The sequence below is a fragment of the Salminus brasiliensis genome, chromosome 9 (genome assembly GCF_030463535.1).
Source record: "Salminus brasiliensis chromosome 9, fSalBra1.hap2, whole genome shotgun sequence".
Taxonomy (NCBI): domain Eukaryota; kingdom Metazoa; phylum Chordata; class Actinopteri; order Characiformes; family Bryconidae; genus Salminus; species Salminus brasiliensis.
This window is the reverse complement of record NC_132886.1, coordinates 4,060,037-4,077,536: the sequence shown is the minus strand read 5'-3', so window position 1 is coordinate 4,077,536 and position 17,500 is coordinate 4,060,037. Positions and strand designations below refer to the sequence as shown.

The following is a 17,500-nucleotide window of genomic DNA, read 5'->3' as shown; positions in this document are numbered from 1 at the left end:
GTATATCGTGATAAATATTGTATTTCACGAAAAAAAAAAGCTTTAAATATCGTGATACAGTATTTTTACCACATCGCCCAGCCCTAGGCTAAACCCTAGGGCTCCAGAAGTGAGGACCTGGTCCTGAAGTGTGTTGGACTAGTCGAAAACACTAAAGCTCCAACCTGAGAGGAGTGAGCTACAGACTAAATGACGATATGTAGAATTATTAGATATTAATTATTTAATAATTATAAATTAATTAATAAAGTTCAGTGACAAACCGTGAAACTCAAATACTGCAGAAGAACGTCCAGCAGAACCAGAACAGAGGCCAATTCCAAAACCCCAAAACTGTTACACCACAGTCTGGACTCACACCCCATAATTTACATAAACCCCACCCACTAGAGAAAGCTCCAGCCAAAGCTGGGAGACTTCCGGAGAATAGGGTGGTGTTGATACTGGAGAGCAGCTCATCACCTCCAGACTCTTCCAGTTATGGGAATACGGGTTATTACTGGACCCAGGCCTCCTGACCACAGCTTTTCCTGGGCCAGTGTCCGCAGAGGGCCGTTGTATTCTGTGCTGTGCTGTGCAATGCCAAGTGGCTCCTGTGAGCCGTCACAGTGCCGTAAACCAGCCAATCGGAGTCCACCATAAATGGAAAATCAGCGTTTTTAAAAATAACAGGGTGGTAAATTGATTTGTAATACCACATCTGAGCATTTTTCACCCCAATCAGAGTCACACACTAACTATTTATACATTAAACAACCATTAAAATATTTAATAATGGCAAATATATACATGTCCTACAGGGAACTGATACAGCATGGGTGATATTCTTTAATATCATAAATTTATACATATATCTATATATATATCTATATATATATCTATATATCTATATATATAAACTTTTAATCTGTTTAATCTGGTGCATAAATAGGTCACTGTGTCTAAAAAAGAAGAAAAAATATGAATTTAAATAGAAATGCTCTAAATAGATAAGAAGGCATTTGCCTGCAATATATAGACTTCATTATATACCCTTCACCTCATCATCACGCTTTATAATATCTCAAATAAACCTAAAAAAAGATTTTAATAAGCTCAAAACCGAGACAGACAAACCAGTAAGACAGAGTCAGGGCCGGTTAACCGGTGTGTGTAGATAAGATAAGATAAGAGTCCTTTATTAGTCCCGCAGTGGGGAAATTCCCAGTGTAACAGCAGAAAGGGATAGCAAGACACTCAGTTACAAAAACATAGATAATTTACACTATATACACAATATAAATAAGAATTAAAAAAGCAATAAACTTTGCAATACACTTATCTTATATGTGTGTATATGTATGTATATATGTATATATATATATATATATATATATAATAAGCAGGAAAATACCTTACCTTTCAATGGTAGTCAATGTTTTTTTTTTTTCTTCATTTTTGTAAGTCATTTCAGAGCATTTCTATTTAAATTAATATTTGTTCTCCATTTTAATATAATATAAAATATACTAACTATATAATCTACATATATATAAAAGAACCACCCGTGCTGTATCAGTATCCTGTAGGACATGTATTTGGAGCATGAGCCTAATAAGGAATGTAATCTCGATTTGTACTTGTTATGCTTTTAATTGGTCATTATTTTAATGTTATTGGTCTTAATTAATGAAAATTAGAAATGTATAAAATTTAAGTTTTTAAATTTCTATTCTTTTTACTATATTTATTAGAATTTCTTAAACGGGAGAAATTCTGAGAGTTCTGGTTATTAGGTTCTTCAGACTAGTGGAAAGCTGTATAGAACCTTAATTATGGGTCAAACAACCCTTTATCAGCATTATCTAGAACCCGTTTTGCTTAGATTGCAACTAGTTACCACCCCCCCACACACTGTGTCTGTTTTCCAGCGTCCTTCCCTGCCAGCTACAGACATGGTCCCGTCTCTGGTCAGCCTGTGTGCCCGGGAGGTGGTGAGCGATCACGGATCTTCGCCCTCTTGGTTGAGCTGTGTGCCCCGCGAGCTCTACCGCCCCCTTCTGGAAGCTGCTTTCGCTCACTGCCGTCCGCTGGCCGTGGGGGAGCTGGTCCAGCGCTGGCCGGAGCGGACCCTGAGCATAGGGGGGCGGAGGAAGTCCGGACAGGCCCCTCCGAACCGCCTCTGCATCCAGGCCCTGCTGCTGGCCGTGGTCAGGGGCTTAACGGACAAAAGGTACAAATTTCAGGGTCCCTGGTGTCGTTCAGCTCAGGCTGGATGTCGAGGCCTTGTTCCCTCAGGTTCTCTCTCCAGAGGAACCCTGGCTGACCTTGCCCTCTCTCTCTCTCAGGTGCCGTCTGCAGGTGCTGGATCTGTGTGGTCTGCAGTGTGACGAGGGTCGCTTGGAGGACTCGATGGGTGGGTGGTCTCTCACCGTGGCTCTGTGCTCCACGCTGCTGCAGGCACGAGCCGCCGCCTCAAGGGGGCACCGAGACTGCGAGCGAGAGAGGAAGAGAGGGCTGCAGATGGAGAGAGAGAGAGACAGTGCGGTTAAACGAGACCGAGGCCTGGAGAGCAGGAGAGGAGGGACGGAGGGGGAAGACGCAGGGAAGATGGAGTGCAGGAGTAACGGAGGAGAGGAGGTGAGAGAGGGGGCGGGGTTCTCGATCAGTCTGATTCTTATTATAGCTGTTATTGGGGGGGTGTGGTTCAAGGTGGTCCTGAGGAACCCCCAGAAGATCCTCTATTTTCTGTGTCTGAAGAGTCTAAAGGTCCTCGAAGGTCCTTGGAGTAACTGTCTCTACTGTCCAGGGAAGATGGCTTTCTACTAGATTTTGGAGGAGCATTGCTGTGAGGATTTGATTGCATTCCTCAACAAGAATATCAGTGAGGTCAGGAATGATGGATGATGATCCACACCCAACCTCATCATCCTCAGCTTAACCACCTCTGCCCAAAAGTACTGGATGGAGCTCCACCATCCATCATTCCAGAGAACACTGTTCCTCCACAGCTCCACAGCTCAATGCTGGGGGGCTTTATACCCCTCTAGCCCACGCCTGGCATTATTAGGCAGCATGGAGCCAATAGGGTCATGTTGATCTGCTCCAGAGAGTCCTATTGGCTTCTTCTCTACAGGGACCAGACAAGCTGTGTGTGTGTGTGTGTGTGTGTGTGTGTGTGTGTGTGTGTGTGTGTGTGTGTGTGTGTGTGTGTGTGCATTTGCACATCTTTGTCAGCAATGGGTTTTTCATTTATTAGACATTTCCTCTATTATTATTATTATTATTATTATTATTATTAATATTGCATAATATTCACAACAAGCCTGTTGACTTTTCAGAGTATGGTTCAGGCAAGAGTGCGACCAGAGGAGGAGACCGTCCGGGGTGTGAGGAGGAGGATGGAGCTTCAGAGAAGAAATGAACCCCAGCAGAACAGCCCCAGCACCTCCAGCCCAGACTGGAACCAGTCGGTGGTGGTCCGCGTCCGAGCCGACCTGTTCATCAACGCCCGCTCGTGGGAGAGGGTCCGAGGGGCTCTGAGCCTGCCTGGCCCTCTGCGGCTTTACTGCCGATACCTGCGGGTCGAAGAGCTTCCAGCGCCTTCTGTGGCCTCCCTGCTAGAACTTCTGCCCAAAGATGGCCTCCTAGGACTGGATATCCGCTACTCCAGCCTGGGCGTGCCTGGCCTGGCCCTGCTGCTGCCTCTGCTAGAGCCGTTCCCTCTGCTCCACTCGCTCAGACTGCATTACTGTAACCTGGACCTCCAGCGCACTCAGCCAAGCCAACAGGGGGCACTGCAGGAGATGTTCAGTGGACTTGGAGCTCTGAAGAGACTTCGCAGGCTCAGCCTGACTGCACTGAGGCTGCCGGGACACCTGCGCCTGCTGCTCAGGTACTGTATTATTAGTATTGTGTAATTATTACAATCCTCCAACATCAGTACATGACCTCACCGATGCTCATATGTGGCTGAATGCAATCAAATTCCTCACAGCAGTGTTTCAATTTAGCATAAATACTTGATAGAAAAGTAGAGGCTGTTGCTGCAGCAAAGCGGAATAAATTTCCATATTGATATCCTTTGTCCACAAACTTTTGTCCAGCTGTGAAACTCCCAATTCTGTCTCTCTGCAGTTCCCTCTCTCAGCCTCTGGAGGTGCTAGAGCTGCCATACCTCAGTTTAACTCCTGCCGACCTGGCGTACCTCTCCTGCAGCCCGCACGCCTCGTCCCTCAGAGAGCTGGACCTGAGTGAGAACAGGCTGGACGTCTCCTCCGTCCCGTCGCTCCGGCGCCTCTTGTCTCAGGCTGAACCCTGCCTGGCCCAGCTCTCTCTGTGTGGCTGTGGTCTCTCTGACAGCCTTCTGGGGGCGCTGCTGCCCTCTCTGTCACGCTGCAGGACCCTGCGGACCCTCAGGCTCGCCCTGAACCCCCTGACCCGGACAGGCCTGGTGTCATTAGCCTGGACGGCCGTGGGGATTCCCTCTCTGCGCCTGCTTCTGTACCCCTCACCGCTGGAGGAGTATGAGCCTGGGCTGCCCCCGCTACCCTCCAGTGCCCAGCTGCTGGACTGGCCACTGATGGAGGGGTCAGAGGTCAGCAGTTTGACAGTGACGCAGCTGGAGGAGGTTCTACTGGCAAAAGGTCGCCAGCATGACCTTCTGATGACCTCGGATTTACTTAAATATAGCACCGACCTGGCGGTGGAGGACTAGTGTGGCCATCCCGGAGCTCACTGTTATTTTTCTGCATTTTATTAATATTATTAATATTATTATTATTATTATTATTATTATTATTATTATTATTATTTGCTCTAATATCATAGTCCAACCCAGCCTACATATTTACCTTAACACACTGAATTTATCTCATCAAGCCCTTTCCTCAATTTAGGACTTGATTACAAATACAGGCATCATTTCCACTATATGTCCAAATGTTTGTGGACACCCCTTATAATAAATGCATTTAGCCATTTTAAGTTGCATTAAGCTGTGGAGCTGTGTTCTCTGGAATGATGGCTAGAGCTCCATCCAATACTTCAGGGAGGAGTTGGGCTGGTGATCATCCAACATTCTGACCTCACTACTTTTCTTGTCGCTGAATGCAATCAAATCCTCACAGCAGTGCTCTTCCAAAATCCAGCGGAAAGCCACCTTTAGACAGTTAAGACAGTCCAATTTCTCTCTTATTTTTCTTTTTGGGAAAAATACAGTTTTATCAGGTGTGTTTGTCAGTGTTTGTCAGTTGGCTGATATTAGCCAATAATTAGATACTTTTGAATGCATTCAGCTAATTTTGGGAACGTCTTGGGTATCACTGTACCTGGATAGTCCATTGTAGATTCCTCTAAGCTGAATGTAAAGGACTGTCTACTGACTCTAACCCTAACTCTAACCCTATTTAGGGCTGATTTAAGGGTAAGGTTAGCATTAGGGTTAAGCTTAGGGTTACTATTTAGGGTTGATTTAGGGTTAGGGTTACTATTTAGGGCTGATTTAAGGGTTAGGGTTACTATTTAGGGCTGATTTAAGGGTACGGTTAGGGTTACTATTTAGGGTGGATTTAAGGGTAGTGTTAGGGTTACTATTTAGGGTTGATTTAGGGTTAGGGTTGATTTAAGGGTAAGGGTAGTATTGGGGTTACTATTTAGGGTTTTAAGAGTACGGTTAGGGTTACTATTTAGAGTGGATTTAAGGGTAAGGGTAGTGTTGGGGTTACTGTTTCGGGTTGATTTAAGGGTAATGCTAAGGATAGGGTTACTATTTAGGGTTGATTTAAGGATAAGGGTAGTGTTAGGGTTACTATTTAGGGTAAGGGTTACTATTTTGTGTTGATTAAGGGTAAGGTTAGGGTTACTACTTAGGGCTGATTTAAGGGTTTGGTTAGGGTTACTATTTAGGGTTGATTTAAGGGTATGGTTAGGGTTACTATTTAGGGCTGATTTTAGGGTAAGGGCAGTGTTGGGGTTACTATTTAGGGTTGATTTAGGGTTGATTTAGGGTTACTATTTAGGGCTGATTTTAGGGTAAGTGCAGTGTTGGGGTTACTATTTAGGATTGATTTAGGGTTGATTTAGGGTTACTATTTAGGGCTGATTTTAGGGTAAGTGCAGTGTTGGGGTTACTATTTAGGGTTGATTTAGGGTTGATTTAAGGGTACGGTTAGGGTTAGGGTTAAGGTCCGGGTTACATTCAGAACATATTCAGTTGAATGTCAGGTGATCATCTACAAAGGACCATCCAAGTAAAGCAGTACTCAAACAAATTAAACAATAATCCACAGTCTGTTGTCTGTTTTATAATGTACCCTATAATGTAACTCCTTAAACCTTTCATGGGTCTCAATTCACATGACTTCATCATTTATAGCAGTTACTGAATAATTCACAGCGGTCACTGTAGGCTTCATATTCAAGGGGACTACTTGCTTCCAAAATATTGAAAAGTCTGCATAATTCAATGGCTGGGATGTTAAACAGAGGCATTCAGAGTGGGGGATGGTGTGAAAGGGTAGGTTATTATAGAGGAATTGACCACCCCAGATTTCTTGACCGTGGTGGTGAAAGGAACCAGACCCAAATATAGGCAGTTTAGGTACTATACTATGTAAAATAGTGGCAAATCTGAAAATATAGGTTTTCTTTGGGGACTATTTTGCTGCCCAACACCCTGCATGTATCCCTCCACCATGAGGACACATTTCAAGCTGAAAATACAGTCAAACAGTGTCTAAACAATGTGATGATTTCATTCTAGGGACTCTGAAGGACTCTGGTCCCCTCTACTAACCGGCTAGTAAGCCAAGGCCTCAGGGCCCGAATGCAGCTAATAAAGGGATGCACCTACCTGGCAGCAGATCTCGCCTCAGGTCTGCTGTACAGGTGCCCACATTGCCAAAGCCTTCTCAGAACATGCCTCTGTGCAGTTTGTCTTGCTGTACAATCAAGCCACCCTCTCTCTGAAACCGCATAGCATGTAGCAGGACGACGGGTGCTTTCATTGCCATAAGCTGTCCTCTGTATTCGTGCATTCCAATAAACATAAGCCACAGTGTTTCAGAGAAGAACACGTGTCCTGTGGTCATTAACCTGAGAGATGACCCTGAAGACTGGACTCGATGCCATAGAACAGTCACTTTCCCATAAAGAAACATGTTTTTAATAGAGATGGATGAGTGAGGGGGGCTACGAGTGGTCCAGAGGATTAAGACACTGCCACCATTAGCTGAATCCAGGGTCCTGCTGCTTGCCATCAGCAGCCGGAGTCAGAGGGAGCACAATTGCCCTAGCTCTCTGAGGGGTGGGTTGATGGCACGTCCTCCTCACATCACTCCTGGTGGGATGTTGGGAGGATGCCACAGATGTCTGTTGTGAAGCCAGTCAGGCTAGTCTTTACCTGCCTAGTTTTTTTTTGGGGGGGGGGTTCATATGAACAGGGATTGGGTCTATGGGGTCTAACCCCCAAATGGGGTCTAATTAGAAATATATATATCCAACCCTACTGGAACCCTTCCCTGCCTTGATGTTCTCGATTACCTGAATGGACTGTTAGATTTGGGCTGGAGCTAAAGCCCGCAGGACGGTCGCTCTCCAGGAGGACGGTTGGAGACCACAGATGTTTATGGACCACAAACCATCCTGGAGTGAGATCTGCATTTTGACTATAGAGCCAAATACACTACATGTCCAAATGTTTGTAGACACCCCTTCTAATAAATAAATTTAGCTACTTTTAAGTTGCACACATTGCTGACACAGCTTGTTTAGTCATTGTAGAGTAATATTGGGACTTAGATAGACTGCAGATAGACAAACATGAACCTATTGGCACCATGCTGCCTTATGCCAGTCCAAGTGTGGGCTAGAGGGGTATAAAGCCCCCCAGCACTGAGCTGTGGAGCAGTGGAGGAGCTGTGTTCTCTGGAATGATTGGATTGGATGGAGTGGGATGAGGATAAGGTGGGGTGGTGATCATCATCATCATCCAACATCCTGACCTTACTTGCCCTCTTGTTGCTGAATGCAGTCAAATCCTCACAGCAATGCTCCTCCAAAATCTAGTACAAAGTCTTCAACAACTTCTTCTCTGGACAGTAGAGACATTTACTCCAACAAAAGCAGGATCAACTATTTTAATTGCCTTGATTTCTGAAGGAACAATGAATGAATGAGCAGGTGTCCAAATACTTTAGTCCAAATTGTGTAGTGGCAATTTCTCAAGATCGGCATTCATTTCTCTTTGATCTTCTACCTGATCTTCCGTTTCAGCTCTTTCCATGATGTGAATGGAACGACACACATTGAGGAGAGACCACTTTTTCACTTTTTAATCTTTAATCTTTAATAAAGGTCAGAGTACAAACCGGAAGGCCCTTTAGGGCCTCCTGGATCATTAAAGGTCCACTGGGGAACACTGGGGTTACTGCAGTAAAGGTTAGCTGGATGATTAGAAGACTAGAGTGTAGGTCTGAAGGTCTTGTTCTGTGGGAGTGTTTATCTGTAGTAGCTGACGTAGGAGCGCTCTATTAGGAAGTAGCGTTGGGGTGAACGTTGCTTCAGGCAGTGGGAGTCCAGAGAGAAAGGGTATGGAGAAAGGGTGATCTGAGGAAGAGGAAGATGAAGTACACGAGTGAAACCCATCAACAGAGGCCTGGATGGAAGAGGTGGCAACCAAAGCCCTGAGGAGAGCAGTAAAGAGACTCCGGGTTAGTTTGCAGTTAGTTTTAAACCAAAGCAAATATACTATACTATATGGACAAAAGTATTGGGACACCTGCTCATTCATTGTTTAAGAGCTGATCCTGCTTTTGTGGGAGTAACCATCTCTACTGTCCAGGGAGGAAGGCTTTCTACTAGATTGTGGAGGAGCATTGCTGTGAGGATTTGATTGTATTTAGCAACATGAGCATCATCCCCAACGCCCCAACGCATCTCAAAAGTATTGGATGGAGCTCCATCATCCATCATTCCAGAGAACACAGTTCTCCCACTGCTCCACAGCTCAATGCTGCTGGGGGGCTTTATACCCCTCTACTAGCCCACGCCTGGCATTAGGCAGCAGCATGGTGCCAATAGATTCATGATGTTTATCTGCTGCTACAGAGTGTCCTATTCTTTTGGCAGTACTTCTCTACAGGGACAAGACAAGCTGTCTGTGTGTGTATAATTGTGCATTTGCACATCTGTATCAGCAATGGGTGCAATTTAAAGTAGCTAAATGCATTCATTAGAAGGGGTGTCCACAAACTTTTGAGCATATAGTGTGTAACTTTGACTGCTAAGACTTAATGGAAACAGTGATTTTTCAGAATCCCGACAGAAGCATGAATAAGACTCACTTTGTGGTTCCCGTTTCCGGGACATGCTGTATGTCTCTCCCAGGCGCTGCACCGCCCTCCACCTGAAAGAGCCAGTTGTAAGAGTTTAGCTTAAATCCATAACCAGAGAGTTGTGATGTAGGTCGTAGGAGTCTGATAGAAGATATCACAGGAGTAAGACGTAGTCTCTTGTGGCAGCCGATTCGGCAAACTGCCATTACACACAACACTTAGGGCGTAAAAAGGAGAAACTCTCTAAGATAACGAGGAAGGGGATTGGGGAGGGGAACCAATGCTCAAAAGATTCCCTTCTTAAAACCATGAAGTAGAACCTCAGAAAAGAATCGTGATTCAAAAGGAGAAACTATAAAAAATGAGGAACCAAAACTGAAAGGGAAAACATCTCTAAAAACATGGTGAAGAATCATTGAAAGGAACCAATACTCCAAAGAAGAACCTTTCTAAACACATGAGGAAGAACCTCTGAGAAGAATCAAGACTCAATAAGAAACCACTTAAAATGAGGAACCAATAAAAGGCTCAAAGGAATAAACTCTCTAAGAACATGAGGAGGAATCACTGAGAGGAACCAAGACTTGAAAGTAGGAACTTTAAACATGAGGAACCATTGAAAGGAACCAAGACTCAAAAGGCAAAAACCTTCTAAAAATAAAATGAAGAAGAACCACAGAGAGGAGACGAAACTCAAATGAGAACCTCTCCAAGAACATGAGAAAAAACCCTGAAAGAAACCAAGACTTCAAAAAAAGAAACACTAACAGCATAAGAAGGAACCTTCGACTCAAAAGGAGAAACTCTCTATAATGAGGAACCAGTGAGGGGAACCAAAACTGAAAGGGAGAACCTCTCTAAGAACATGGCGAATAATCATTGAGAAGAACTGATACTCCAAAGAAGAATCTTTCTAAAGGCATGAGAAAGAACCTCTGAGAAGAATCAAGATGAGAATGAGAAACTATAAAAATGAAGAACCTTTGAAAGGAACCAAGACTCAAAAGTGGAAACTCTAATAAAAAGAAGAACCACTGAGAGAAGCCAAGGCACAAAAAGAGAACCCACCAAGAGGAGAACCGCCGCTAAGAAAAAACGTAACTCAAAAGGAGAAACTTTCCAAGAACATGAAACAGAACCACTGCAAGGAACCAAGGCTCAAAAGGCAAAAACCTTCTGAGAAAAATGAAGAAGAACCACAGAGAGGAGACATAACTCAAATGAGAAACACTAACAGCATAAGAAGGACCTTCACCTCGAAAGAAGATCATGAGGAAACGGTGAGGGGAACCAACACTCAAAGAGCATGAAGCAGAAGGACTTGAAAAAAGGAGAACCTCCCTGGAAACATGAGGACCAGCCTCTGAGAGGAACCTCAGACGAGTCTCATGGATCTACCAAACACCAAACGTGTCTTGCCTGATGGACGGATGGACGTAATTTGGGCAGAGAGGGACAGTGACCGTGGGATTTCTGTCCGTGAGGTGTGTGTGCAGTGTGTACGCACCTGTATGCCTGCGGGTCCAGCAGCACCGTGTCTCTCCTGCCCTCTGGCAGGGTTTTTTTAGGTTGCACCTGCCCCTCCCTCTGCAGCCAGCAGTAATAGCGCAGGACCTCTGCAGGTGAGACCACACTCTTGCCTCTGGAGCTTTGAGGAAGCCGCTTGTGCACCTGGGAAACACACACACACACACACACACACACAGGTACTGGATGTGGAACAGTAGTATACACACTATGTAGCTATGTAGCTTTTTGGAGAGGTGATGATAGACGCTTCCATCAGTGATGGTTTGTTCGTGTTTCTGTCAGGAGAACCTCCAGCCTCCTGCTTGTCTTCGATTTGTCCTCTATCATTTCTTCGACCCTGCTGAGGGAAGGCCGGCGGCGCGGTGCTGCCTGTATCTCGCAGGCTTGCAATGCAAATCTAACTAAGAGTTTTGGCAGCTTTAGCAGTCGGATCCTGACCACAGAATAACGAGCGAGAGGTAGCGGCGGTTTCAGTTCCCGTCTGCTGGCAGTAGAATATGATCAGTTCTGGTAAAAACAGATGGTGTAGGTGCAGAGGAACCAAAGTTCAAAGGAGAACCTCCCCAGGAGCAAAAGGGAGAACCACAGAGAACCACCGACTCAAAAGGACTCCAATGAGAAACTCCCTAAAAGCTCAGGGAAGGGCCACTGAGAAGCATCAAGATTCAAAATGAGGAATTTGCCAAGGACATAAGGAACAACCTCAGAAAGGGAAAGACTCAAAAGAAGAACCTCTCCAAAAGCATGTGGAAGAACCTCTGAAAGAAACCAAGACTCAAAAATACTCAAATGAAAAACTCCCTAGGAGAACAAGCAAGAACCACAGAGAACCAAGACTTAAAAGGAGGAATTCTCCAAGAACATTGGGAAGAACCACTGAAAGGAACAAATGTACAAAAGAAGAACCTCTTCAAGAGCATGGGAAAGAACCTCAGAAAGAAAACAAGACTTGAAAGAAGAACCTTTCCAAGAACATAAGAAAGAACCCCTGAAAGGAACCTATTAAGGTAGAGCTTCTCCAAGAACACTGGGAAGAAACTCTGAAAGGAACCAAAATTTAAAAAGACTACAATGAGAAACTCCATACAAGCACAAGGAAGAACCACTGAACGGAACCATTGATCCAAATAAGAAATTCTCCAAGAACATGGGGAAGAACCTCTGAAAGGAACCAATTCTCAAAAGAAGAGCCTCTCCAAGAACATGGGGAAGAACCTCTGAAAGGAACCAATTCTCAAAAGAAGAGCCTCTCCAAGAACATGGGGAAGAACCTCTGAAAGGAACCAATCCTCAAAAGAAGAGCCTCTCTAGGAACACAGGGAAGAACCTCTGAAAGGAACCAATCCTCAAAAGAAGAGCCTCTCTAGGAACACAGGGAAGAACCTCTGAAAGGAACCAATCCTCAAAAGAAGAGCCTCTCCAAGAACATAAAAAGAACCCCTGAAAGGAACCAATCCTTAAACGAAGAGCCTCTCCAGGAACACGGGGAAGAACATCTGAAAGGAACCAATCCTTAAACGAAGAGCCTCTCCAGGAACACAGGGAAGAACCTCTGAAAGGAACCAATCCTCAAAAGAAGAGCCTCTCCAAGAACATAAAAAGAAGCCCTGAAAGGAACCAATCCTTAAACGAAGAGCCTCTCCAGGAACATAATAAGAACCACTGAAAGGAACCAATCCTTAAACGAAGAGCCTCTCCAGGAACACGGGGAAGAACCTCTGAAAGAAACCAATCCTCAAAAGAAGAGCCTCTCCAAGAACATAAAAAGAACCCCTGAAAGGAACCAATCCTTAAAAGAAGAGCCTCTCCAAGAACATAATAAGAACCTCTGAAAGGAAACAATCCTCAAAAGAAGGGCCTCTCCAGGAACACAGGGAAGAACCTCTGAAAGGAACCAATCCTCAAAAGAAGGGCCTCTCCAGGAACACAGGGAAGAACCTCTGAAAGGAACCAATCCTCAACAGAAGAGCCTCTCCAGGAACACAGGGAAGAACCTCTGAAAGGAACCAATCCTTAAAAGAAGAGCCTCTCCAAGAACATAATAAGAACCTCTGAAAGGAACCAATCCTTAAAAGAAGAGCCTCTCCAAGAACATAAAAAGAACCCCTGAAAGGAACCAATCCTTAAAAGAAGAGCCTCTCCAAGAACATAATAAGAACCTCTGAAAGGAAACAATCCTCAAAAGAAGGGCCTCTCCAGGAACACAGGGAAGAACCTCTGAAAGGAACCAATCCTCAAAAGAAGGGCCTCTCCAGGAACACAGGGAAGAACCTCTGAAAGGAACCAATCCTCAACAGAAGAGCCTCTCCAGGAACACAGGGAAGAACCTCTGAAAGGAACCAATCCTTAAAAGAAGAGCCTCTCCAAGAACATAATAAGAACCTCTGAAAGGAACCAATCCTCAAAAGAAGAGCCTCTCCAGGAACACAGGGAAGAACCTCTGAAAGGAACCAATCCTCAAAAGAAGAGCCTCTTTCTCGTTTCAGCTTCCAGCTTTTGATTTTCCAGGGATCTTCATCTTCATTTCCCTTTTATTTCTTGCACCAGGGTGAGGGAAAGTCAGTTAGCTGGTGTTTCCTGTTTGTTCCAGGCTTGCACTATTAGTCTACTGTAACACTCACACACACACACACACACACTCACATACACACACACACTCACACAGGAGGAAACAGTACTACAGATGATTTTAATAAACAAATGAACCGAAGATGAAGGCGCCTGATTGTCATTTTCACCTGTGCGAGCAGAGCTCAGGCTCAGCCGTGCTGAAGCACCCTCAGGCCTCAACAGTGGCAGCTTAGAACCAGCAACCCTGTGGTTAATGACCCAGAGCTGTAACCACGAGGGGGCAGTGGTGCCTCAGCCGTAAGGGCTCCAGGCTGTGGTGGTTGTGGGTTCGATACCCTGTTGGGCCCTTGAGCAAGGCCCTTCACCCTTTCTCTACTTGTGCCAAACTCACAAGGTTTTCTCACCTTGTACTGGTCAGTCCAGCTGTTGAGCCACTGGCTGGCCGTCTCCCGCAGCGAGTCCTGAGGGTTCGGCCGCTTTCGAGCCTCAGAGTCCCACGACTCCAGCTGGGGAGGAAGCCACTGCTGAGCATCGTCCACTCCCAGAACCTGCAGCATGCACACAGCCTGACCCCTGCAGAGAGAGTGTGTTTATATATATATATATACAGCCAATCAATCAATCAATTAATTAATTAATTTTTTGTGGTGCTCAAAACGTCTAATTCTTGTGTGTGTGTGTGTGTGTGTGTGTGTGTGTGTGTGTGTGTGTGTTTCTTACTGCAGTCTCAGGTCTTGGTCTGCCAGCAGGCTGAGCAGCTCCACAGTGAGCTCATAGCTGTGAGGATTCACACACACCAAGAACTTCAACAGCTCCTCCACAAACCGCACCTCCTCATCTGACTACACACACACACACACACACACACATACAAGAAATATCAAACATACACTATTTGGACAAAAGTATTGGGACACCTGCTCATTCATCGTTTCTTCTTAAATCAAGAGTTGATATAGTACCTGTCTCTACTAAGGCTAGGAACATTGCTGTGAGGATTTGATTGTTTCAGCAACAGGTGCGTTAGTGAGGTCCAGATGTTGGATGATGATCCGGATGATGATGATGATGATGATCACCACTCCACCTCATTATCCCCAACTCCCCAACTCATCCCAAAAGTACTGGATGGAGAACACAGTTCTTCCACTGCTCCACAGCTCCTCAATACTGGGGGGCTTTACACCCCTCTCTCTAGCCCACCCCTGGCATTATTAGGCAGCATGGTGCCGATAGGTTCACGATGTTTATCTGCTCCGGAGAGTCCTATTCTATTGGCAGTACTCTAAGTGTGTGTTTGTGTGTGTGTGTGTGTGTGTACCATGTCCTTGTGCAGACAGGTGTGTAGTGAGGTCAGCAGGCCGTGTGTGATGAGGGGTGTGTTTTTCTGCGGGGTTTCTCTGTGCAGGGTGATGATGGCCCTGAGCACACACAGCTTCTGATCCACGCTGCAGCTCTTCAGAAGGTCCAGCAACTGACCACAGAACTCGGCCGGGCTCAGAGACCCGGGAATACACTGCAAACACACACACACACACACACATTTGCATAAACACAATATTCTGTGTGTTAAACATTACTGGTATGTTTGGCCTGGGTGTGTGTGGGGGACTGTGGGTATACTGGGAAACTTACCCTCAGGTCAGGGTACATACTGTGGAACCACGGCTCCTCCAGAAACTGCTGCAGGAAGAGGGGCAGCTGTGGTGAAGGGGTGCGGTGTGCTGGAGGCGTGGCTGGTTTCGGTGGAGATGGGGGTGTTGGTGTTGGTGTTGGTGGGGGCGGGGTCCGTTTAATGGGAGGAAGGGGCTTTAGTGGCTGAGAGAGGAGAAATAGAAAAAAAGAAGAGAGAAAGGTTTTATAGTCATTAAAAATATAGATCAAAATAAGGTGTCCAAAAGTATCCAGACACTGAACTATGGACCTGTGCTGGCCATTCGGCCTCCAGGACCGTTATTGAGGTAAAGTGGACCTCTAGAATAGGACCTCCAGGACCGAACTCCACCTCTTGACTGTAGGGGGACCCCCATTCTCACATACTGCTGCTTTAACAGGGACTTATTGGGGATGCAAAAACCCAAACACACACATGCTTGTTTGACACACACACCTTCGGTACGTATTTGATCTTCTCCTTTGGGGGCGGCGGGGGTGGGCTTGGGGGGGTCTCCACAGTGTGGACAGGAGAGCCCATATCAAACTCCTTCACTTCCTCAAAGACGCAGAACTGCTCCTCCTCCGTCTGATTCTGTCCGACACAGATAAACTGGGATTTTCAGAAAGCAATGGAAGCTTATGTACACTGTTTAGCATGGTGCTAACTGCAGGCCTTGAGCTTGACCTGATCACATGACTGACTCACTGCTATGACATGCACTGATGATGTAGCATGCCGTTTGCACAATGCTACCATTACCAGGTCCAGGTCCAGTTGAACTATAACATTTATGTATACAGTAAATGGACAAAAGTATTGGGACACCTACTCATTCATTCTTTCTTCTGAAAGGTATTAAAAGAGCTGATCCTGCTTTTGTTGGAGTAACTGTCTCTACTGTCCAGAGAAGAAGGCTTTCCACTACATTCTGGAGGAGCATTGCTGTGAGGATTTGATTGCACAAGAGTGTTAGTGAGGTCAGGATGTTGGATGATCACCACCCCCACCTCATCCCAAAAGTATTGGATGGACGATCCATCTTTCCATCATTCCAGAGAACACAGTTCCTCCACTGCTCCACAGCTCAATGCTGGGGGGCTTTATACCCCTCTACTAGCCCACGCCTGGCAGTTAGGTAGCATGGTGCCAATAGGCTCCTACTGATCTGCTCCAGATAGTCCTATTCTATTGGCAGTACTTCTCTACAGGGACTAGACAATGGTCTGAATGCTTTCACTGAGAGGGGTTTCTGGAAGGGTTTCACCTGACGCCTCCAGATCTCACCTCCTCGGTCTTGTGGCCGAGGTCATCCCGTGGCTTCCATGGTTTGGTAGGCACAGCATTCTCCACCATCACACCTGGCCACAGCTGCCCAACTAGCACGGAGTTGGGGATGAAACCTGGAGGGGCTTGGGGACGGGGGTCCAGTCTGTTTTCCTGCAGGAGTCCCGTTAAGATTAGACAGCAAAGCCTATTTGTAATAGAGCCATGATGGCCATCTGCCCTTATCGCTGCAGTATTTATACATTTCTACATTTATCATATATATTTATATGTGAAAGTGCTTCACGTCTATCGTATATGAAACATTTGAATTAAATTAAATTTAATTAATCCATTAAAACAAACAAATAAATAAATAATTGCTTGTGTGTAACCTGGGCGTGTGTCTCGTCCAGTTTCTTGACCAGACTGCGGTTAGGGAAGAAGCCTTCTCTGAGAGTTGGTGGGGTCAGAGGATGTTGTTCGGGTGGTTTTATGGGAAACAGAGCAGCGTGCAGGTCAAAGGGGTCATCATCTGGTATCTACATACACACACAAACACACACATACACACACAAACACTTTAGTAACTAATGTCTTTCGTACACTTTCATTCTATATATCCCTACATCAGCAGGATTCACTCATTCAGCAGTCATTTAGATTCTGTCAGGGCAGTCAGCATAGAAATATTATCATTAGTAACACACACACACACACACACAAATATAATAAAGTATTACAAATAAAAATATAATATAATAAAGAATTACAAATAATAATATCATGTAATAAAGTCTTACAAATAAAAATATAATATAATAAAGAATGACAAATAATAATATCATGTAATAAAGTCTTACAAATAAAAATATAATAAAGAATTATAAATAATAATATCATATTAAAAAAATGCTAATAATAATATAATAAAGAATTACAAATAATAATATCATATTTAAAAAATACTAATAATAATATAATATAATAAAGTCTTACAAATAATACTATAATAAAGAATTACAAATAATAATATCATATTTAAAAAATACTACTAATAATATAATATAATAAAGTCTTACAAATAATAATATAATAAAGAATTACAAATAATAATATCATATTTAAAAAATACAAATAATAATATAATAAAGAATTACAAATA

General features: G+C 44.6%; 2 protein-coding genes across 3 annotated transcripts in view; one reads left to right on the top strand and one right to left on the bottom strand.

The window, feature by feature from the left end:
• LOC140562830 (leucine-rich repeat-containing protein 14) overlaps positions 1-7,030 on the top strand; it is an 8,574-nt gene extending 1,544 nt beyond the window's left edge. Inside the window, exons 2-5 of one of the 2 annotated variants that reach the window (XM_072688691.1) lie at positions 1,911-2,212; positions 2,328-2,619; positions 3,321-3,874; positions 4,117-7,030. In XM_072688691.1, the coding sequence (XP_072544792.1) occupies positions 1,935-2,212; positions 2,328-2,619; positions 3,321-3,874; positions 4,117-4,696 (1,704 nt within the window). In that variant the 5' untranslated portion in view covers positions 1,911-1,934 and the 3' untranslated portion in view covers positions 4,697-7,030. Of the gene's footprint in view, positions 1-1,743; positions 2,213-2,327; positions 2,620-3,320; positions 3,875-4,116 lie in introns of those variants that run through there. The other variant, XM_072688690.1, reaches the window with a different exon arrangement.
• Positions 7,031-8,397: 1,367 nt separating this feature from the next.
• Positions 8,398-17,500, bottom strand: part of LOC140562159 (uncharacterized) — a 12,096-nt gene continuing 2,993 nt past the window's right edge. Inside the window, exons 7-16 of the mRNA XM_072687587.1 lie at positions 16,731-16,877; positions 16,357-16,509; positions 15,526-15,663; positions 15,051-15,233; positions 14,737-14,931; positions 14,136-14,257; positions 13,820-13,988; positions 10,822-10,985; positions 9,324-9,385; positions 8,398-8,663 (exon numbers count right to left, since the gene is read on the bottom strand). Of these exons, the coding sequence (XP_072543688.1) occupies positions 8,479-8,663; positions 9,324-9,385; positions 10,822-10,985; positions 13,820-13,988; positions 14,136-14,257; positions 14,737-14,931; positions 15,051-15,233; positions 15,526-15,663; positions 16,357-16,509; positions 16,731-16,877 (1,518 nt within the window). The 3' untranslated portion in view covers positions 8,398-8,478. The remainder of the gene's footprint in view (positions 8,664-9,323; positions 9,386-10,821; positions 10,986-13,819; positions 13,989-14,135; positions 14,258-14,736; positions 14,932-15,050; positions 15,234-15,525; positions 15,664-16,356; positions 16,510-16,730; positions 16,878-17,500) is intronic.